The sequence below is a fragment of the Danio rerio genome, chromosome 18 (genome assembly GCF_049306965.1).
Source record: "Danio rerio strain Tuebingen ecotype United States chromosome 18, GRCz12tu, whole genome shotgun sequence".
In the NCBI taxonomy this organism is placed as follows: domain Eukaryota; kingdom Metazoa; phylum Chordata; class Actinopteri; order Cypriniformes; family Danionidae; genus Danio; species Danio rerio.
Genome location: NC_133193.1, coordinates 23,484,133 through 23,508,616, shown reverse-complemented (window position 1 = coordinate 23,508,616; position 24,484 = coordinate 23,484,133). Strand labels below are relative to the sequence as shown.

The window sequence follows — 24,484 nt, the reverse complement described above, 5'->3', positions numbered from 1 at the left end:
ATTAAAATATATGTAAAACAAATAATAGTAACCAAACAGATATATATATATATATATATATATATATATATATATATATATATATATATATATATATTTTTTTTTTTTACTTTACCAAAAGCAAACAAAGAAAAAAAGCTCAATATCAGAGATTAAATAATAATAATAATTACAATATTAATAATAATAGTAACAACTTAAGCCATAAAAAAAAGTAGATACACCAGAAAAGGTCCTCAAATTTTTTCAAAGTCCTTCCTCTGACACTGTACAGTAATTTCTCAGGAGGGCTGTAGGAAATAAGTTTGTTGAACCAATGTTTTGTAGATGGAAAGTGTGATGATTTCCAGTTAATTAAAATGCATTTCTCCACATCTCTTCCAACTAGAAGTGAAAAGTATATTTCATGATGAGATGTATAACAGTTCAGTGTCTCCTATTATTCAGATTCTCTGAGTTATACTTGCAGTTTTCGATGATATCACAGACATCAACTATATATTCCCAAAAATCAGACAAAACAGGACAACTACAAAGAATATGCACCAAATCTCCTTCAGCTGCACTGCACCTTTGTCATTTTAAAGATATATTAGCAACTGATAGTTAATGAAAAATGAACACTTAAGTTCTCTACTTAACAAAACAACAAGTCAGACCGCTGTCAATGAATCACTTCAGTCACTGCAGTATAATCGAAATCTGGAACCAGCTTTGATTGTCAGACTGATTGATTGGGTCATCTTTAAACACATGCCATTAGTGTTAATTACAAACTACAGTAAAAGTTAGCTGAGTTATCTATATAACTGAGAGTTTAAACACCTGTCAGTTGTCTGGTTGTTTGTTTCACACCGTTGCTCTTAATTTTATTTATTTATTTATTATTGATCAAATTTAACAATATTTCTTGTTCGTCATTTCTAATCAATCAATACATTTGTCAAATTATGGAAGTATAAAAATATGTAAACATAGCATTTTGGCTTAAATCCAAAGTTTTATTTAATGACTTTTTAGTGTACAGTTTTGTGAATATGAATATGAAAAATAATCAGAAAAATATACAGCCTATTTATAATTACATAAACATTTTAATAGGCTCCACCCTTAGAGTTAAAATGTTTTGCACATATAAAATGTGAAAAAACATAACTAATAACTTTATATAATATTAAATATATCCCATAATTAATAATAAATATATCCAACAAAAAAGAAAAAAAGTACACAGCCCAAGGCTTTGTGACACAACAGAACCTGCAATTAAAAAATTACAAAACCATTAGGCTAACTGTTAAAACAATAAAACGTAAACCTATAAAAACATTTCTTTGTCACTAAATCCAAAGTCTTGAGACTGCTGTTAAATATATCTAATATTCCTTATGTAAACTTTGTATTTCTTTTTGATTTGTTCTGAAAATAGCTATTGTTCTGAAACTATCTACACCTTACATTAAAATTTCGGGAGGGCCCATATAAGTCTCAAAATTATTTTAACTGAGTTCAATCAGCCTAAATTAAATTAGCTGATAAATTGAATAAACTAAATTAGCCTACGTTAAAAAAGATAAAACACTCAAATTAAAAATCTAAATAATTAAATTATCAAAATATTTTATATTATTTATTAAAAATGATTCAGATCAGCTTAAAGAAAAAAAGCCCTTGAAATAATATTTTTAAATAACAAATAGGGTTCTGCACTGCTTCAAACTGGTCATAGGATAACAACACTAGAGGACGCACAATATGCAATTTTTGTATGTCTGATAATCATGGTTTTTACCAACATTCATTATTTATCAAAGCGGTAATGACATTAAATCACTCATACAGTTCCTCAAGTCAAATAAGTGTCATATTTTATGCTATACTGGCTGTTTTTTTTTTTGTTTGTTTTTTTTGCACAAACCGCAGACACAAAGATGTGGAAGTACATGTCAAACTGACATACAAGATGCCTTGCACAATCACCAAGGGATGTTATTGCCTTCCCAATCTAAAAGAGTCCCGCTGTCTTTCTCAGTGAGGCTTGTGATGACTTTTATCATGCCGCTGACGCTCTCAGCTGTCGTCAGGGGAGCCTGAGGGGGCCACCAAAAAATGACAAATGTGAGGTAAACCAATGAATGTAACAACATATTTGTGTAAAGCACTTTGTATTACCTGTGGGCCTCCCATTTCTGTCTGGACCCATCCTGGATGGAGAGACGCAACAAGAATGCCATCTTTTCTGAAATCCTCCGCCAAGCAGCGAGTTAACATGTTCAGTGCAGCCTGGAGTATAGAAACAATCATGATGTGTTTGTTTAAATAGTGATTTCTGCCTAAAATGAAGTCCATGCTTAGCATTATTATTCATAATGTGATATTAATATTTATGGTACCTTGCAGATGCGATAGGGGTACATTGGAGACCTGTAGAAATTCTCAGGGCATCTTGTGATGGATGACAGCAGTGTGGAGACATTGACAATAGCCGATCTACTGCAAGACATGCTTGACTGAGGAAACTGAGCTGCAGCTTTACACAAGAGGGGGTGGAAATTCTGCAAATGAATTAAAGACATTATGAAAAGAAATGTTACCAAGTTCACCCAAAAATGAATATTCTGCCATCATTTACTCACCTTCATGCATGTGTTCCAAACCTTTATTAGTTTCTTTCTTCTGATTCAGAATCCTATTCTGAACCAAAAAAGTGTGTATTTTGAAGAAAGTAAACCTGTAACTGTTGCATTCGATATTATTTGTTGTCCATAGCATTATGAAAGTCAAGAGTTACAGGTTTTCAACTTGCTTCAAAATATCTTTTTAGTCTTCAACAGAAATAAGAAATTCCTAAAGGTTTGGAACATATATGGAGGATGAGTAAATACTGAGTACATTTTCATGTTTGAATGAATTATCCCAATCATTATACACATCCTGGTGTTGTTTAATAGGCATATATTCTTGTTTACTTTTTTAAAATTACATATAGGGACAAATTTATGAAATATCTGCACTAGTTTATGTAATGGCTGTAAATTTTAAGCTTTAAAAATATGCAAGATATCACTGAATCCCGACTTCACAGAATCACATAAGTTCGTTAAATTCCTGTTTTATTTAGCAAAAACCCGGACCTATCATGACATTCAGAGAGATTATTAGTGCAATTGTTCATGCTATCTCACCAATAAAAAGCACACAACAAGGGAAATCAAGACAAATGTTATTCTCGATTCTAGAATTGTGGTGCAAAGATAAACTTTCAATTGTTTTTCAAAAACCAAAACTTCAATGAAACAGTTCTGAAAAATAATGCATGTTTTTAAGCTGTCTCTAAAACAATGTTTGTGTGTGTGTTTAGAGCATTCTGTCTAGAAATGATTAACTTGAAGACTACCGCTACACATTTTCCTGACTGTCTCTGCCTCCTAAATCATAAATTCAGCTTCAGTTATCAATAAATAATTAAATCTTGGAATAATCAGCTTGAAAAAGTTGGGACAGTGCAGAAAACACAAATTAAAAATAAAGAAAGTAGTGATTTCCAAATTTACTTTGATTTGTATTTAATTACAGACATTATGAACACAAAATATTTAATGTTTTGTCTGGTCAACTTCATTTCATCTGTAAATATACATCCTTTCCTGTCATTGAAAAAAAAGTTGTGACAGGAGTAATTTAGGGCTAGTAATCAGGTAAATTATTAAATAATGATGTGATTTGAAACAGGTGTTGTCAACAGGTGTTTGTAATTATGATTTGGTACAGAAGCAGCATCAAAAAAGGTCTAGTCCTTTAGGAACAAAGATGGGCTGATGATTGCCAGCTTGCCAACAAATATGTGAAAAAATGGTTGAAATGTTTAAAAACAATGTTCCTCAAAAATCCCAAAAGACATTTGGATATTTCACCTTTAACAGTCATAACATAATTACAAGATTCAAGGAATCTGGACAAATTTTAGTACGTAAAGGACAAGGGGGCAAGCCTAAGCTGAAATACCATGACCTCGATCCCGTTAGGCAGCACTGCATCAAAAATCGATAGTCATCTTTTAGCAATCCCACCCCATGGGCTCAGGACTACTTTGGCAAACCTTTGTCAAGTATTATAATACATGGATACATCCACAAATGCCAGTTAAAACTGAACTGTGCCAAAAGGAAGCCCTATTTTAACAAGGTCTAGAAGCACCATTGACTTCTCTGGGCTTGAATACATTAAGGATGGACCATCACACAGTGGAAATGTGTACTGTGGTCAGATGAATCAGTATTTGATGTATTTCTTGGGAGACATGAACACCGTGTGCTCAGCACAACAGAAGAAAAGAATCATGCAGACTGTTACCAGCAACAAGTCCAACGCCAGCGTCTGTCATGGTCAAGTGCTCTTGGCAAAGGAAACTATCACTTTCAAGAAAGAAATCACTTCTTTCTTTTTTTTTGTGTTTTCCATACTGTCCCAACTGAATCTGATTAAGGGGTTGTAAGTCTATTTTTAATCTTTTATTCACTCTCTTGTGTAAATTCACATTTGCATGAAAATTTTTTTCTTTATTATTTTTAATTGCAATTCTAAAAAATATTTAGTGTTTGTCCCAACATTCTGGTCAGCTCTGTTACATTGCGTATAAAAAAATCCTTAAAATGCTGACAGAAAAAAATCATGTGAATTAGAAGTGATGTCACTTCCTGTCAGGCCTGGATTTAGAATTCAGAGGCCCCTGGTCACAATGTCTTGTAGCCCCCCTACCTGGCTGCACCCCCATATATTTCTAGTCTACAAAGATTTAACTTATTTTTAAAGCATTTAAAGCACACTTTGAAAAAAATATACTAATACAACTAGTAAAATGAATGGATTTTAATATACTTGTTCAGGTTCACTGAAGCAGTACTAAAAATGCATATTTAAGGGTATTTTTAAAGTATAACTTCTAAAAACTTATAATGCATATGATTATGATAACACCTCTCCAATCCAGTTCAGTTCTATGAGTCTGAGTCTTCCATAATACACACACTTATTAATGATTCCTACTTGTCTTCTTTGTGATGAAGAGTAGGCAAAATTTTATATGTAGTGGGGGGAAAAAGATTTTTTACAAGTTTATTTTTTTATAAATTTGCAACAATTAAAAAATTTAATACATACAACAATTACATTTTTCACATTGTCATTTTGGGGTATTGTGTGTAGAATTTGGAATCTAATAAATCTGTAACATAAAAAATGGAAAAAGTGAAGCTCTATGAATACTTTCCGGATGCACTGTATATATACTGTCATCATGGCAAAGATAAAATAAATGAGTTATTAGAAATGAGTTACTAAAACTATTTCGTTTAGAAATGTGCTGAAAAATCTTCTCTCCGTTAAATAGAAATTGGGGAAAAAATAAACAGGGGAGCTAATAATTCGGATTTCATATGTATATGTATATGTATATGTATATATATATATATATATATATATATATATATATATATATATATATATATATATATATATATATATATATATATATATATATATATATATATATATATATATGTATGTATATATATGAAACCCGAATTATTAGCTCCCCTGTTTATTTTTTCCCAAATATATATATATATATACATACATATATATATATATATATATATATATATATATATATATATATATATATATATATATATATATATATATATATATATATATATATATATATATATATATATATATATTTAATTTTTTTTTTTTTTACCATAAACTCGCTGATCATGAAAACTCTGTAATCATTTACTGTAATCATTGTAATCATTACTTACCCTGTTTAAATTTACTTTGTCTGGTGAACACAGAAGATATCTTTGAAAGAATGTTGACTAAGAATAAGAACGTAGGAAACTGTTAACCTCTGACTAGTAACCTTTTTTCTATGGATATTGATGGATAATAGTTTCAAACATTCTTCAAGATATTTTGGTTTGTGTTCAACAGATATAAGACTCCTATGGATGTTCATAACCATCTGAGTAAATGGTGAGTAAATTTCCATTTCCGGGTGAATAATGCATCTATTTTAAGTAAAACCATCATGACACCCACCTTTGCAATGAGCATGGGTCCTACAACATTAGTCGTGTACGAATCCACCATCTCCTTTTTGCCTGTCTCCACTAGGGAACCTGGGATGTTCACACCAGCATTGTTGATGATCAGATTTAAGCCTTTGCCGTTCAGCTTGGATTCCACTAAGTTTGAAGCCTCTTTGATGCTATCTGGACTATCTGTATCTTTAGAGAAATGATGGAGGACAGCATAAATGAATAATGGCAGAATCATAAAGCAACCTTAAGATTGCAGCAGTTTACTCTTTTGTTGTGAATATTTTACCAAGTTGCACAACAGTGATCACACCCTGGTGCTTCTGAGCGAGATCCCGAAGTTCCTGCAAGACAATCAGTTGAACATGCTTCTCAGGAGAATCCAGAAATGTGCATCTTTGAATAGAGACAGATCATAAACAAAAGTTGCCTAACTAGTCTCAGTGCCACAGTGACTCGTCTATGTTGTCTTTGTAAAACTGAAATATTACAGATGGTATTAAGCTGAATAGATATTAAAAGTCATTAAATAAAATTTACAAAGATTTTTGTGGTTTCAGAACCACTAAGTAGCACTTTAAAATAAGGTCAATTAGTTAAAACTAGTTAATACATTGACTAAGAATAATTTATTTTTCTTTTAAAGCGAAAGGGACAAATCACCCAAAAATGAAACATTTCCTCATTATTTTATGCATTTCTTTTTTTTCTGTTGAACACAAAAGCAGATATTGTGAAGAATGTTAAGGGGGGAAAAGCAGCCATTAACTTCTATTGTGGGAACAAACAATACTATAGAAGTCAATGGCTGCTTTTTCCCAACATTCTTCAGTATCTTTTGTGTTCAACAGAAAAAAGAAACACAAACAGGTTTGAAACAAGTGGAGGATGAGTTATTGGTGACAGAATTTTTAATTATAGTCTCCTTTAATATATATATACTAACTAACAAACAAATAACCAATACACACAAACACACAAACACACTCATATACACACACACACACACACACACACACACACACACACACACACACACACACACACACGCACACACACACACACACACACACACACAAGAGTGTGTTTGTGTGTATTGGTTATTTGTTTGTTAGTTTTCTTTAGTGCAATTTTATTACAACAACATTATTTTTATTCAGTATTTAAATGCATTTGCTTCTGGATTTATTTATCTCATTAGCTGAATATTGTTCATGTTAGCTCAGTTCCATTAAATAATGTCTACAAATACATTATTCAAATCAAAATAAGCATTTGTTTATGTCGAAAATGAGCTAATATTGCATACTTACTCTCATGGTAGTTTATATCGAAGTTGCTATTTAACTGCACATGCTTGGTGTTTTGTAACATCAAATTTTTACACGGTGGGTCTTTAGCCCAGCGCTCAACCCCCTACCTGGAGGACCAGGACATACACAAATACACCATGGACAATTTAGCCTTACCAATTAACTTATAGCGCATTTCTTTGGACTGTGAGGGAAATCAGAGCACCTGGAAGAAACCCACACAAACACGAGAACATGCAAACTCCATATAGATATAACAACTGGTCCAGCCGGGGCTCAAACCAGCAACCTTCTTGCTATGAGGCGACAGCAAAACCCACTGCACCACCATGCCACCTTCGCTAATATTATTACCTAGTATTTTGTTGATAACAAAGAAATCTTATACTAGTTACCACTTACAGTTCAATTACTTAATGCATTTAATATTGTAAATTAATAATGAACATTAACACAAATAAATAATAAACAGGCATTGTAATGATTAATTTGAGTACAATTTTAGAGATAAGCTTTTTTTTTATTTATTTTTTTATAAATGATTCGGATTGAACTGCAGTGTTAATAAATTGTTTTGAAAAAATAGAAGAAGAATCACCCACACAACTTCCCTTTCTCATCAGTGCTTTCATGAGATTGTGGTCTCACAAGTTGCTTTGGTTAGTAAAACTGGTCCTAAGCAATGTTTTCTCAAGATGATATGAGATTATGTAATAAGACGAAACTAAACTACACTAAACTACATTCAAATCTGTCAGTAAAACAAGAAAGATAAACTGTTTAAAGAGAAAGATGGACATTTTTCCACTGTTTTGACCATAAACCTGCTGATCATTAAACGTATGCTTATTTACTCACCCTGCACTATTTGTATTCAAACCGGTTTCAGTTTATTTAATCAGTTGAAAACAAAAGAAGATATTTTAAAGAAAGTTGGAAACTGGAAACCATTGACCACTAAAACCAACTCAATTAAAATAGTATAAATGTAAATTATATTATGAATATACAATTTATATTAAACTGTCCATTTTAATTCTAAATTAATTGTCTATTCGTATAAAGTACTTTTTATATAGACGGTTCATTACGCTGTGGCAACCCCTGATCAAAAAAGGGACAAAGCTGAAAAGAAAATGAATGAATGAATACATTTTTAAACATTTTATACATTTTTTTTAAATAAATTTTTATAAATGTTATAAATTTTTATATAAATTTTTATACAAATCTCTTAATTAAAGGGTTAGGATAATAAATATACACAATATTTCATTTACTCATTCTCCACTATATATAGATTTAGAGCTATTCGATTAAATGACAAGGAAATGTACATTTTTTGAGGAACTATCTGGTTATATTAGGAACAAAGCATAAATACACAATACACAATACAATAACAAATTCTAGCCTAATAAACTTAACAGCCTCTTACCTGAGCTTTTGGTCCACCTGGGTCTCTACAGCCTGCAAAGATGTGACCTGGAGATTTGGGTAAATCAACTAGCTGGTGAACCAGCTCAAGTCCAATTCCCCTGTTTGACCCGGTTACCAAAACACTGTCACAAATTACAGACGCCATCATGACTGTTCTGAGACCTGCACTTTCTACAATGAGAGGCTTGTACACATATGTCAGCATGTACAGTATAGGATGTGTGGGAGTAATCGCTGTTAAGTAATCGCTCTATTAACTCTGTGAAAGTCTGTAAATGTTTACCAAATGTCATCACTTGTGCTGTTTTAGTCCCTCCCAGCATACAAAAGCCCTCTTCTTCCTGGACAGTGAGAAATGCATTCACGTCAACTCGTTTTATGCAAATAATATCACAAATGAGATATGTTTTTAAATATTGTATAAAGATATGAGATGTTTTGAGCTTCTCTATTATAACATGGTGCTCTAGTTTGACTTATTTCTAGCTTAAAACAATGTTCTTTAATTAGGAAGTTTGTGATATAGTTCAAGATATGAAATAGTTGTTGGTGTGTTAAAATGTTAAGAGCACAAAACATGAGCTAGATGAAGTTGTTCTTTAGAATGAGCCACAAACACATCCGCATGATGTGGAAATACTTGTTTAACGTACAAAAGCTGATAATGCAAACTACACAAGAAATGACTTGTGTAATCATAATGGTGTTGTCTACTGCCATGCCAATCACCTATATTCAAGGCTTGTGATACCAATCAGATCCAAAAATAAGCTTGATATATATATATATATATATATATATATATATATATATATATATATATATATATATATATATATATATATATATATATATACATATACATATCACTTAGTCATTTCTGAAGCATCCTGTACTAATAATTTAACTTTGTCTTTTTTCTTTGTCACTGCTTTAGAAAAAAAAAAAAAAAAAAAAAAAAAAAAATATATATATATATATATATATATATATATATATATATATATATATATATATATATGTGGTATAAACAATGCTCATATGACTAAACATGAAATATTTACAAGGTGTTCTCACCTTTCTGATCCTGCTAGATTAGTTTTGTACACTTCCACCATATTTATATTGCTTTCTGCTTCTCAAATGTTCACGCCAGCCTTGCAAATGATCAGATTCTGATTTTTGCTTTTAAATCTCTCATCAAATTAAGAAACAATTCTCACACTTTCGTGTTTCAGAGCTACTGTAGTGCTAGTTATTGTTATAATATTAATATTTTAGGGGGTCTTAAATAGTAGATGTATGTTTCTTACAGGCAAGATTCACACCTTTACTTACAAAAGAGCTGCAGATGCAAAACTAGTTTCAGCTTCACAATGACAGTTTACAAATGTAAAATAGCAGAACCATAGATAAGATCTAAATGACAAGGCACGAGCATGTCATAAATGCAGTAAAAACAGGAAAACCAGAATAACCCCTCATGGTTAAAGATATGCAGATTATCTTGAAAATGTTTCAATGGCTTTTCCTGTTTGCTAAGGGTTTCAACTGATGAATTCATGAATCTAGTCCCACTTGTTGATCACAGCTAATTTTTTTTTCTAAATTAGTAAGTAAACAGTTAATGCTTACTGAGTCCATTTCTGTGTCTACAAACATTTCTAAGTTTACCTCCACTGTTAATTTTAAGTGTAAAAATAAATCTGTTAATTGTGAATATATTATTATTAACATAATTGATTATCTATAGCTTACGATTCAAAATTTGACTCTTTGCTTTAACAAAGTGACTTTTATTACCATTTTTAAATAGTTTATTAGTTTCTTTTTTACTCCAGATTAAGAAATGCCACTGAAATGCTGCAATGTTGTTGCAATCTTCACAGTAAAAATATCTAACCTTGCTTAATAAAAAAGGAAGTTATAAAACATTATTACAGCAATTTTGTGGCATCTGATGAAACAAGGAACAACATATCTATTTTAAATTGCTCTAATATTCTAATAAGAAAATGATTTACAGAAATAGAAGTTATGACCACTAGATGGCAGAGTTTATTTACTTATGTCACTATAAACAAAAAAGACTTCCAAAACGTTTGAAAGCATTTTTGGCTAATAAAAATAACTAACTAAATACATAAATAAAATCGTTTTTTTTTTATTATTGTTTGTTTTATTTGAAACATTTGTTTTTGTTTTCACCAAGTTCGAAGTGAATAAAATGAATTATAAAATGAATGAGTTATTAGATCATCTACAAGCACACATCTTCTATCACACACCAACACAAAAGAAACGCACTTTACTTTTATTTATTTTTGCTTGTTTTATGTAACTACTTTATTTAATTATAATTATTTTATTATTTTGCTTCATTATAATTATATTATTTGTAATTATTATAATTTATTATTATTATTTATTTTTTATTTACAGCTGTTGTTGCCGTTGCAGTTTTGTTTTTAGTGTTTAGTGGTATCTATCAAGCACACGTGTATTTTTTACCACACACAAACACAAAAGTCTACATAACCAACCATCCAGAGCTTTCTCTTAACCTGTTCACAATCACTTGCACATGCAGAAAAACTGAAAACAGCCCGTCCTCTCAAACTAGGACAAAGAGCAGCTGATACACACACACACACACACACACACACTCACATAACCATGGTGACCAGGTGACGTCTCACATTCCAGCTCTCACATTTCAGATGCCAGGCCAATATTCATATACTGACTAAACACAGTGCCAGTCTGCAAAGATGCCACGAACATTAGTTTTGCAAATTTAAGATCTAACAAATATGTCCAGATCATGTACAGGTAAACCATGTTTTTGTCCAGCTGTCCATCAAATGCTTCCTAGCCATTCACTTGTTCATTTAACCTGAGCAAAATCGCCTCAAGCTAGAGGCCAACCATGCCATGCCAGAAATTCTTAGATTTTTTCTTTCCTTTAAGCTAAAGCCTGAGGAATGCTGGGTAGGCAGATGAGAGGCTGACGGCTGGCGGCTTGGGTCTGGTAACCTGCTGAGGGAATGTAGATCCTCAAAACCTATGTAAGTGTACAGGCTGGTCGGACTGCATTCTTCATAGGTAAATGCACACACACACCTGAAAACCCAAACAAACATTCCTCACTCGCGACCTGTGCATCTGAGTGTGTTTGTGATGCATGAACAGATTTAGGAGAACTGAGAGTCTGTGTATCAAAAATATCACCAGGCTTGTTCCTCGTTAAATGTTAATGAAAGCCAGTCTATACTTACAACAAGCTTGCGTCCATGTCTGGAGTGCTGTGAAAAACTGGATAGGGAGTCTTAAATGATCAAACAACAAATGACGCTCAAATGCATTCAGAGGAAATATTTGCTGACAGGATTAAAAATATACATATATATTTCAGCTCAAAATCAAAAGCTAAAAACTTCATAAATAAACCTAGAATATCTGATGTGCTGTATTTTGGTGAATAGGAACTAGAAAGCTCAAAATTGAGTATGAAGCTAAAACATTTACAAACTAAAAAACAATTTTAGAAGATGAACTGAATTACTTAGATGGTCCCACGTGAACAAGATAGCAATTTATAGTAAGTAGTACTATATTTCTGAGCCGTATGTTATACCGTATATATTATAATATTTACAACTTTTAGTTAATGAATTCCACAGTAATACTGTAGTATGAACTATAGTGAACTGAAAAACTGTAAAACTGTAGTATACTTTAGTTTTTACTAATGTAAACTTTGGTGTATAGTGGAATAATATTGTTGTAGAAAGTTAGAACTAGTTTGGCCAGAAGAGAAATGGTTGTGCCCAACAGAGCCTGGTTTCTCTCTAGGTTTTTTCCCTTTACTTTTGTCAATTGGTGAAGTTTGTTCCCTGCCACTGTCGTCACTGGCTTGCTTGGTTTGGAACTTTTGGAGCTGCAGATCGATGGAGTTGCTCTTCAGTTTTTGGACTTTCAGCAGTGAAAATGAAACCACACGGAACTGAACTAAACTAAACTGAACTTCAACTCTGAAAACTGTTTCAATTAACTAGAACTTCTATGTTAAGCTGCTTTGACACAATCTACATTGTAAAAGCACTATAGAAATAAACATGAATTGAATAGGACTAAAGGATTTATTATATTTTTTATACCACAGCAACTATAGAATTGCAACAATAGATTAATTTAAGTATTTATTAACAGTATTGTTGAAAAAATAGTACTACTTACTATATATATTTCCTTTAGAGTTGTTTATTTTTTCCATTTGTTGATGCCATCAAAGTCTTTTGACAGAATGCTTGTTACCTGTTATATAAAAAAGTCATAAATTGTGTTGTTGACTGTGGTTTCAACATGTAGGCACCTTGCACACACTAATTCAGTATTTCAGAAAGACATCCAGGCTGAAGAATTATAATTGCTTCTCTCAGTGTATGTGTGTACTAATGTGAATGTCAAGGGAAGAATCTAATAAAATTGTGGTAAAAATTATTGTTATGACAAATATAATTTCTAGTGAAATACATAAAGCCTCGTTAGCCCTCCTGTGAAATTTTAATTCTTTGAAAAATATGTCCAAGTGCCGTTTAATTTTTACAACACAAATTTTTAACATAAAAGTTTAAATAACTAATTTTTAATAACTAATTTCTTTTGCCTCTGACATGGTGACTATTTACTAACATTGTACTAGTTATTTTGAAATAGTTTACAAGTATTCAGCTTAAAGTGCAAATTAAGGGGTTAATTAGGTTAATTAGGCAGGTTAGGCTAATTGGGCAAAACATTAGACAACACAGAGGCGGCAACTGAATGTTTAGCACTGTTGCATCACAGCAAGAAGGTTCCTGGTTCAAGCCACAAATGGGCCAGGACTTCTAAGGAGGAATTTCTGTGTGGAGTTTCTCCAGATGTGGCATTTCTCCACGTTTGCATGGTTTTCCTCTGGTTTTCCCCACAGTCCAAAGACATGCTGCATAGGTCAGTTGGATAAACTAAAAAAAATAAATAAATAAATAAAAAAATTGGCATAATGTAGGCATATGTGTGTGACTGACAGAGTGTGTTGTCCAGCACTGGGGAGTTCATGAATTGCAGTTGGAAGCATTAAAACAGGTTTGCTCTGGCAACTTCTGATAAATGAGGGACTAAGCCGACAGAGGTTTGTTATAGCCAATCAAAAAACATAATTCTTAATGGATTGTCTTTTAAAAAAAAAGTCAAATGTTTTTATTCCAGCAAGGTTAAAAGAAATACGACTCTCTCCAGAAGTAAAAATAATATTAAAATTATCAGTGTCTACTACATCAGTTGGATATATTTGAAAACCAATTTGAATTTCACAGGAGGGTAAATCTTTTTTTTTTTCAACTGTAGCTTTTTATTACCTCATTTTCTTTTTACAATAAAACTCTGTTGGAAATCTACACTCATCAGAAACTTTATTGGGTTAATACACCACTGCTCGTTAACTCAAATATCTAATCAGCCAATCATCAAGCATCTGAATGGGAATAAAAAAGGTGATTAAATGTCTTTGAACATGACTTTGTTGTTTTTGCCAGATAGGCTGGACTGAATATTTCAGAGGATGCTGATCTGGGATTTTGGCACACAACCTTCTTTATGGTTCACAAATAATGATTTTAAAAATATATCTATTATGATCTGTGGGTGAAAATCCATTGCCAAAAGATACGAGGAGAATGATCACAATGGTTCAAGGTGACAAAAAGTCTTCATGACCATAAAGGGGACCTATTACGCCTCTTTTTACCAAATGTAAAATAGGAATCTTATTCTAGAGTGTGTCAAGTGTCAGCTTAAAATACCCCACAAATAATTCTTTATAACTCTTTGAAATTGCTCCTTTTAGGCTTTGAAAATTGTGTCGTTTTGGTAACCGTCACTTTAAATTCAAACGATCTTCTTTTTAAAAGTGGGTGGAGCTACAAAAACCTATGCATTAGCATAGCGGCAGATTCAAAACAGGACTAACGTTATCTTTATTAAAAACTGAAAATGTCAACTGGCTCCGAAGAAGATAGTTTATGGAGACTATGGTGTTTATTTGTGCATCCTTAAACTCCACATTTACAAGCCTCTTTTAGTCGCTGACAATATCTTCGACAGATACGGCATGAAAACTCATGCCATATCTGTCAGGCAGGCGGCTGCTTCAAACTCAGGGCTATTTAAGCTAACTGTTGCCACACAGCTGTGTTTAAACCCCTTATAAAAGTGATTTTTGCATGTATAGGTCCATTTTATATTATGACATGTAAGATCTGAGGTTACCAAAAGAGCACTTCCATATCTACAACAGATTAAACCTTGAAGCAGATGAGCTACAGTAGCAAAACAGAAACAATTTGTCAGCTAAGAACAGGAAACTGAGGCTTCAGTTTACAAATCCTCAGCAAAATTGGACAACTAATGATTAGAGAGTCTTGACTTCTGTGAAATGGTCAAATTTTTGGCATAAACAACATGAATAGATTTATTCTGTCTTACAGTATATCAACAATTCAGGTTGCCGGTGCAGGTGATGATATACTGTAATGGTGTGTATTTCTTGGCATACCTTGGGCTCGTGACCAGAGATGTTCAGTGTTACAAAATGATTTCCAGAGTCACATGATCTTTACAAAACATTTGAGTATTTGCACCGTTTGACGATTGCAAATATAATTGCTATTATTGCAAATATAACTCTAATATTTGCAACACCCTTCACTTGTTCAAAACATATATGCGATTCTTTCTTCTGTTGAACACAAAATAAGATACTTTTAAAAATGTTGAAAAAGGTAACCACTGACATATACTTTTTTTTCTACTATCGGTTTTCTTCAGAATATATCTTTCTTTTGTGTTCGTAAAAAAACTCTTAAAAGTCTGGAACTACTTGAGCATGAGTAAATGGTGATTAAATTAGTATTTAATATCCCTTTAAGTTAGTCCTTCATTCACATATGCTAGTACTTCATGATTTGAAACACTTTGTTCGTAGAGATCAACCAGCAGACCAACAGGGAACAAAGAGAATGTGACCACATGATATAAACAATTCAGTGCGTGATCAGAGAACAGAAATATTGTTGTGATTCCAGACAGGTATGATCGGCATGTTTGCTCATTCGGCTGACATGGCTAAGGTATGAGACATCTGTTCAATTATATGTGACATGGTAAGATCTGTATTGTTAAAAATAGTTCTCTGCCTTTTCATACAGTCTTAAAGTCACTTATCTAATCCGACTGGTTACATCCAGCTTAAAATGACTCTAAAAGAACATCATTTACAGCAAATTAGGGCTGCACATTATATAATTTCAGCATTGATATTGATATGTGCCAATCTGTAATATTTACTTTACAGGATATGCAATGTTGAGTTGTGATTATAATTAACTAGAATTATTAATATGCCTTAATATGCCTAATAGAGTAAATGATTTTATTTAATTTTTTAAGGCTTGTGACTAAGATTTTAAGCTAATTTAAACCATTTGGGCACAAGAAGTTATATAACTTATAGCTTTAGCCAAAGATTAATTGTCTTTCATTTTTCCTACAATGAAGACTAATAGTCAACATTTGAAGTACAGTCCCTGACAAAAGTCTTGTCGCTTATCTATTTTGTAACACCTGCTATTAACCAGACTTTTAATTAATCAATTGGTGTTAGAAATAGCTCATATGAAAAGCTAAAACCTTCCCAAATTATGTTTAATGCATTGAAATAAATTAGTTTTACTGAAAAAAGCTTTATCATTTAATCAAGACAGAAAGGTCAAATTTTGGCAAAACAAAAGTTCTGTCGCCTATACAGAAATTTAACAAATTTACTGCAAATACAAAAATATGTCAGCAAATTAAGTAGTGGTGCAGTGAGATCCAAATTTAATATCTTGAATGACTTCCATGAGCTTAAAGGACTGCATCCATGCGGTTGGGCAAGGATTCATACAATTTATTGATGAAGTCAGCAAGAATAGCAAATAAAGCAGTCTTGCATGCCTCCCAGAGTTCATTAATATTCTTCGATTTCGGCTTTCATGCTTCCTTTTTTATCCTACCCCACTTATGCTCAATGATGTTCATGTCTGGTGACTGGGCTGGCCAATCCTGGAGCATCTTGATTTTCTTCGCTTTGAGGACTTTTGATGTGAAGATGGAAGTATGCAATGGAGTACTATAATGCTGCAGAATTTGGCCTCTTTTATGGTTAAGAATATAAGAGGTAGCTAAGATTTCCTGGTATTAAAGACTATTGATGTTGCCTTCCACACTGCAGATCTCTCGCAAAGCCCCATACTTTATGTAACCCCAGACCATAGGTGCGTCCCAAATCGAATACTTATGCACAATTCTACGCCATTTTGTAGTAATACTGTAAGTAGTGCGTTCACACTGAAAACTCTAAAAATAAGTGCACTTTAATTACCCGGATGCTGCACTTAATATATTGGTAAAATGAAGCGTGGAATGATGGACACTTCACGCACTTAACAGTCGCAGCTTTGCTCACGTAGCGGAAGGGGCGGAGCTTCGGGCACACATGTTGGATTACATTATATATTTTTGATTGTGAAAGCAAAATTCTCTTAAGAGAGGGATTTTATTGCATCCCGATGGTGAATGCTATTATACTCATCGCAGGTATTATGTGATAGTTTGGTCATTTTTTTCACTAATATGGCAACCGTCAAACGTCATCAGGGAAATGATTTGAATTTCCGCTTAGTAAAATAACCATTAGTGTTCCATTTGGGACAACACTACTTACATACACTATGCTGTTGAGTGTGTAAGTGCATAAGTACATAGTGCATAAGTGCATAGTGTGCCATTTGGGACGCAGCTCATGATTTTTCCGCCACCAAACTTCTCTGTTTTCTGAGTGAATTTCAAATCTATGTGGGCTCCAGCAGGTCTTCTGCAAACTTTGCAGTGACTGTGGTGTAATTTAACAGAAGATTCATCTGAAAAATCTACCTTCTGGCTCCCTAACTGCAAAAAGGTTCACCTTTAAAAAAAAAAAAAAAAAAGAACCTCTCCTGTCACCAGGCTGGCTACAGTCCTACACTTTCTTACAAAATCATCACATTATCACATCACATCATTGTAAATTTAGGATTTTTTTCCAAATAGAATTGATTAAATGATCTTGTGAAATGACATTCATATCATTATAAATATTGCAGAAAAATTAAATAAAATGTTAGCTTTCATGCGACCCTACAGCAAATCTTCAAAATAATTTATGAAAATGTTTCCAGAGGACGCTTACTAGTTAATTTAAGATGACAAAGATGTAATCTTTTGCTGACAGATTACGAAAATTAAGTATATCATAATTGCTGTTTCCAAAAAGAAAATGTACACAAAAGCCAGGCTGTGATGACAACAATTTCTGATATTTCAAGTGCAGCTATTTCATCCCACTTTCCTCTCGAATATATGACGCCTAATGAAGACCAGCGGTGGGAGTATCACATATCTTATCAGCTTGTACTAACCAGACCTCTCTCGAATAGCTTACATTCTTAAGCATCCATCACCTAAGCAACTAAAACTTAAATAGACTCTGTTTTAAAAACTAACACTCCGGGGGTGAGTATTACAGCCCGATTCACCTGGTTAAACTGTAAACACCTCTCTGTATTTTGACAGGAACCAAAGCTTCCTTCTCCTCCTGCAGTGTGTCAAACGTGTCTTCCTGTGACGATAAGATTAGTGAGTCATCTTAGAAAGAATGGGCTAAAACTGCTTCTCGAGTTTCTGCTTCTTATTCAGAAAGTCAGTCAATAGACCTTAAGCCCCAGCAGGTGGTTATCTAACAAACATCTGGTCAGACAGGTTGAATTCTTGAAGTGTGAGTACATGGATGAGAGAAAGGAGAGAACGCGGCCTACTTGGTCAGGTGTCAGCCAGACGTTTGAAAACCCTCCAAGCCATGAAGAGTTTAAATAGGAATCAACAACAGGACAATTCACAACCAATCTTGTTTTTTTCCAATGCCTTATGGGTCAGCTGAGTCACCAATGTGTGTGCGTTTTCAAAACTTAATTTCTCCTTTATATTCCAGGAAATTGTTGGGTTTTGACCAAATGCAGAGTAGATCAAAGTACTGACCGTTGTGATGAGCAACCAGGATTATCATCTCCCTTCACATTCCTGCATTCTTCTGCTTTCCATCATCATCTGAGCTGGACAGAGGCCCGTGGAGAGGGTGTGCAGAGTAGAGACTGGATGTTTAACAAGAGAAACAAAAGAAAGAGAAGACTTAATTAAGACTGGAGACTCACAGACACATAATCTACTTTCAAAAGCTTACTAGCTTGAATTTCTAATATTTCCTAAACTTAGTGGTTTGCTCTTCTCAGAATCATGGACTAATTATTGCAGTTCAGGACTGTTAGTAAATTATACAATGACAGACAAGGTGGACCATTAAATGCAGTGGTTTTTAAACATAGGGCTGGGACCCTATAGAGGGCCTCATCAAACTTACTGAGCACAAGGGGACCATGCAGTAGGTCTAAAATGTATTAAAAGTGTATTATTAACAATATTATTGTCAGGAGTCGATGTTGTTGTGTGTGTCATGGGATGCTCCCCATATTCCCATACTCCATTTGTGTTTATTCGTATCATGTGACCCCATTTGTTCTTGTTCCAGCGGTTAGCTAATGTTTCAGTGTTTCCACCTGTGTCTCACCCCTGTGTCCTATTAGTTCAACAATGTCCTGTGTATTTAAGTCCCCGTGTTTAGTTCATTCCTTGTCTGGTATTACATGTCATTCCATGTTGCCCTCAACCCATGATTCCTGTGTGTTGATGTTCCAGTAAGTGTTTTGTAAATAAGGCTTAGTGTTTTTGTTAATTCCTGCTATTCCAGTGTGTTTAGGAATGAAAGAGAGAGAGCAAGTCATGACAATTATATGTTGTTTACAATTTTAAAAAAATGGTCTTAATTAAAATTTATTTATTTCAGGTGAATTTAGTGTAAAACATAATTTAGTAAAATGTTAAAAGTGCAAAATCATCGAAGTTACTGCAGTTAACATGATGTCACAATCACCACCAATCTTGTCCATACAGATCACTGGAGAACTACAACTCCTGTCATGCACCACCCACTTACACCTGTTCCGGTTCTTCTTTGATAACACACACAGCTGGGAGCTGCTCAAAGACTGATTACATGAACCATATACGTATACAGCACACAGACTTTGTACAGAGTAGTATCCGTGTCTGTGGGAGACACAGATGTATTAGAGCGCAGGTGTCAAACTCCGTTCCAAAAGGGCCGCAGCTCTGAACAGTTTAGTTCCAACCCTAATTAAACACACCTGATCAAACTAATTGAGTCCTTCAGGCTTGTTTGAAACCTACAGGTAAAAGTGTTGGAGCAGGGTTGGAATTAAACTGTGCAGGGCTTCGGCCCTCCAGGAATTCAGTTTGACACCCCTGTATTAGAGGAACACTTTGTTAGGGCAGTATAGCAGCACCCCTCTGCTTTTATAAAGGCAGTAACACCGGCATTTCAGCTGTCCAATTGCCCGCTGTACAACAGACCAAGTATGAGAATGGGCATCATTGTATCTGTGGTCTTGGTCAGTTTGTGGGTTGTTTAGGGGGGTTAACAGCCACGTCTTTAATGGATAACCGCGGTCTCCTGATATGCAGTTAAATAATTACGCTCAATAAAATAAAAAAAATAAAAGAATTAGCAGCTGGAATAATATCTTTAAATACATCACTCACCAAGAAATCACCCATCGCGCACCCTACCACCTTGGAGCCTCCTCGCTGTCTCTCTTACCAAATTTGGACTCAGCACAGAGCTCCAAGTGGAAAGCTCTTGGAAATTTGAAACGCTAATAAGCCAGTCATCATTGTGGGCCAGAAAATCACAGTGATCGCTAAGAAATGCATTCCCTTCGGATTATTGTGTCAATTAAACCATTTTATCAATTATAAATTAATAGCAATGTTTTTCACATGTGTTGATATGATACTTTGTTGTTTGTAATTTAACATAATTGGCTCTAGGAGTCGCCAGTGGAAATAAAACAAACACACATAGGAAATACACCTACGCCAGACATAAAGTTGGCTCAGACCAACGCACATTCTCATGTTAATTTCATCGTTAGTAAATCCAAACATGAGCGTGAAACCTGGTGTACCCTGGTGTTTTTGACCTTTTGTTTGTTTACCATGTTTTATTCTTTGCCGCCTAGCCTAAAAATTTGCCTGTTTTTGACCTTGAATTTTGGATTGCTTTGATGCTCCTGTTTGTGACCATTGCCTGCAGACTTTGCAGTAATACACTGCATTTGGATCTGCACGTCCATTGTCCAGAAACTGTTGTGTACAATTATTATCACAACATGAACAAATGCTGTATTTTCTATACCAGGGGTATCCAAACTCGGTCCTGGAGGGCCGGTGTCCTGCAGATTTTAGCTCCAACTTTCCTCAACTCCCCTGCAATGATGTTTCTAGAAAGCCTAGTAAGAGCTTGATTAGCTAGCCCAGGTGTGTCTGATTGGGGCTGGAACTAAACTTAGCAGGACACTGGCCCTCCAGGACCAAGTTTGTACATGCCTGTTCTATACTATAGCCTATAGCAGGGGTGGCCAACCCTGTTCCTGGAGAGCCACCTTCCTGCAGATTTCAGTTGCAACCCATATCAAACACACCTGCCTGTAATTTTCACGTGGTGTTCAGGTCCTAATTAATTGGTTCAGGTGTGTTTGATATGGGTAGCAACTGAAATCTGCAGGAAGGTGGCTCTCCAGGAAAAGGGTTGGCCACCCCTGGCCTATATAGCTTTAACAATGTGGTATTTAATGCCACCATTTTGAGGATTATCTAAAGATTTACATTTCACCCTATGTTTTGTTTGACCTTGTTTAAATCAGAAAAAGCATGTGAATTACCATGGTTTACATAATGTATGGGGAAGTACTTGTACAAACCAAAATACCATGTGTTTATTTGGTTTACACCTTGCATTGTTTGGTCTCACCAAAACAATTATGCAGGTTGTATTCTGCTAGCTCAGATAGTTTCAATGACTCCCCAGGGTATCTTTTGTGTATGATGTAGTCAGAGTTTTATTTTTAAAGGAATTGTTCAGCCACAAATGAACATTCTGTCATCAATTACTCACCCTCAAGTGGTTAGAAACTTTTATGAGTTTCTTTCCTCTTTTAAACACAAAAGAAAATATTCTGGAGAAAGCTGAAATCTGTAAGCACTGACTCCCATAGTATTTGTTTTCATACTATAGAAGTCAATGGATACAGGTTTTCCTTAAAATAAATTCTTTAATGTTCAAAAGGAGAAAGAAACTCATAAATGTTTGGAACCATTTAAGGGTGAGAAAATCTAGTAGGTATAATTTCATTTTTGGCTGAACTATTTCTTTAATTTTGGCATGTATGTAATTTTGATAGAAGCCACTTTTTTTGAGCTGTCAAAACTTGCAACCTATATTTATGTATTAGGTAGGTCTATAAAAGGATTGTATAATTTATTTTCGAAAATCGGTATTACAGGCCTGTAGCCAGGGGGGTTCAGGTGGCTCGAAAGACCTACCCCTCACTGACAAAGGTCTAGAATTAGTCCCATACATGAGCTTATTTGTCCTATTTTGACTGCTATTTCGTCATATATTGTAAAAATAATTCATCAAAGGAGGCTTTAAGACCGAGAAGGAACTGCGATGTCATCTTTCACTACTGATCCACTGTATTGTTGTTAAATAGCGAAAACATTTTACAAGTAAATTTTATTCTAAATCTCGGACTTTATTCTTGAAAGAAGAAAAAAGACCAATAAAATGAAGCACCAAAAGTTCATTTTAAAGCTTATAAAATGTCATTTTAATACTTATTATCCATGAATTTTCAAATGTACTTTTTAAAAGAGAGGCTAGAAAAATCAGGAAGCTCTACATTAAGCATTAAGCTCTAGATTAAAAACTCTTTTTAGTAAAGCATCGCATAATGGTATGATGCATAAGTGTGCTCCATGCAGGTGAGCTGGTTTGACAACCACCTGTAGAACACACTCCTCCTGTCTTAATGCACCAGACATTGTGTTAGAAACTACCATATGCTTTACATGTTTGTTTATATAACTGCGATTTTCTGTTATAACACTCAATTTTTGCATCTCATTTAAATACACTATAAACAGCAGCTACGCTAATTATTTTCTTTATTCTCTATTTCCACCTGGGGATACTCATCCCAAAGCCCCTAAAGACTATGCAGTGCCATTGATGTAATTCAAGACCAGTGAAGAGATGATCCCAAGGTATCCATATAATCCTGGACCAGGCCGTATCCTGAGTTGATGCCATGGTGGTTATGGAGGAGTGGGGAGCATGAGACTGATTCCTGAAAGACCACCGTGACAAACGAGTCCCCGCATTGATCCTGTGGGCCAGCCTGTACCACATGCCGGTGCCCTACTCACACCTGCAGCTTCTCCACGATGGACGTCCAGCTTGTCCTGCCTCCGGCGCCTAGACTGCAGTTCCACACAGGAAGTTTCTACATTGTAAAAAGCGCAATAGAAAAATAAGCATGAATTTAATTAAATCTACATTATTATTATTATTATTATGTAAAAAAATATATTATTTAAGTGGACAAATTCTGACAGGAAAGTTTAATGTGCTGGCCAGTTTGGTATTTGCCTAATAAATGACAATTTACAGTTTTTAATTTAAAGCATAAACAGATTAATTTTCCCCTAAGGATATATGATGTGATGAATTTGTATTTTACCAAGAATACATACTCTATAAAAAACCTGATTGCCCTAATTTTTTAAAGGTGAATCAAATTCACCTTGTGAGTGTATTGAACTTAAACTATGTTAAATTGACTTAAATCAGCTTGTGTAACTTATCAAATAAAGTTAGAACATGATTAACTTACTTTAATAAGCTACAATGAAGTAAAAAATAAACATATGCTGTCAGGACTAATTGATCATATAATTTCATACATATATTTCACTAAAATGTAGTATTTAAACCTCATAGTTAAATAGAATATGAGGCGAATAACTGCAAAAGGTCTACTTTTTGAGAAAAATTAACCAACCTTTTCACCAAGCAGGCTAAGGGCCTGTCGTACCAAAGACTATAGAAAGACTGAATGGTGAAAAAAGAGTGACAGTCCATCACATAACAAACCGGATGTTTCCTGAGATGATTTCCTCTTCCAATAAGTGGGAGTTTTGATGAAAGTGCTTTAAATAGTCATGATGTCATTCGATATAGTCGTTCATTAATATCAGACAGAATATGAGGTCACTGAGTCATGAGGAGGAATTTTCACATCCCACCCTGAGAGGTCTATTTACGAGTGACATTATACGCACGACCACGCCTTCTACGACCGCTCCGCCTGACGTCAGTGTTATTGAAAGCCGCAAACCCCGCCTACCGCCGGGAGAACAGCTCTAACAAATCAGTCCGTGCCCGTGGAGCAGTACTGCGGATCGCGACTGTCAGTTCACTCATGCTGCGCACACGAGCTCTGGCTGCCGACTCCTGCATCTAGGGGCATCTCGTGC

At 34.2% G+C, this 24,484-nt stretch overlaps 1 protein-coding gene and 1 long non-coding RNA gene across 2 annotated transcripts; both read right to left on the bottom strand.

Annotated features, from left to right (window-relative positions):
• Positions 1 to 1,028: 1,028 nt before the first annotated feature.
• Positions 1,029 to 9,145, bottom strand: zgc:158868. Its single transcript, NM_001080629.2, has 6 exons — positions 8,856 to 9,145; positions 6,394 to 6,448; positions 6,106 to 6,293; positions 2,394 to 2,555; positions 2,173 to 2,283; positions 1,029 to 2,090 (listed from the first exon to the last, which is right to left on the bottom strand). The coding sequence occupies exons 1-6, from the start codon at positions 9,000 to 9,002 to the stop codon at positions 1,977 to 1,979; spliced, it is 777 nt and encodes a 258-aa protein (NP_001074098.2). The 5' UTR covers positions 9,003 to 9,145; the 3' UTR covers positions 1,029 to 1,976.
• Positions 9,146 to 15,714: 6,569 nt separating this feature from the next.
• LOC141378825 (uncharacterized) lies at positions 15,715 to 24,275 on the bottom strand. The gene is made up of 3 exons (XR_012394310.1): positions 24,102 to 24,275; positions 23,192 to 23,451; positions 15,715 to 19,122 (listed from the first exon to the last, which is right to left on the bottom strand). It is a non-coding gene; the product is annotated as an uncharacterized lncRNA (long non-coding RNA).
• Between the last annotated feature and the right edge of the window lie 209 nt (positions 24,276 to 24,484).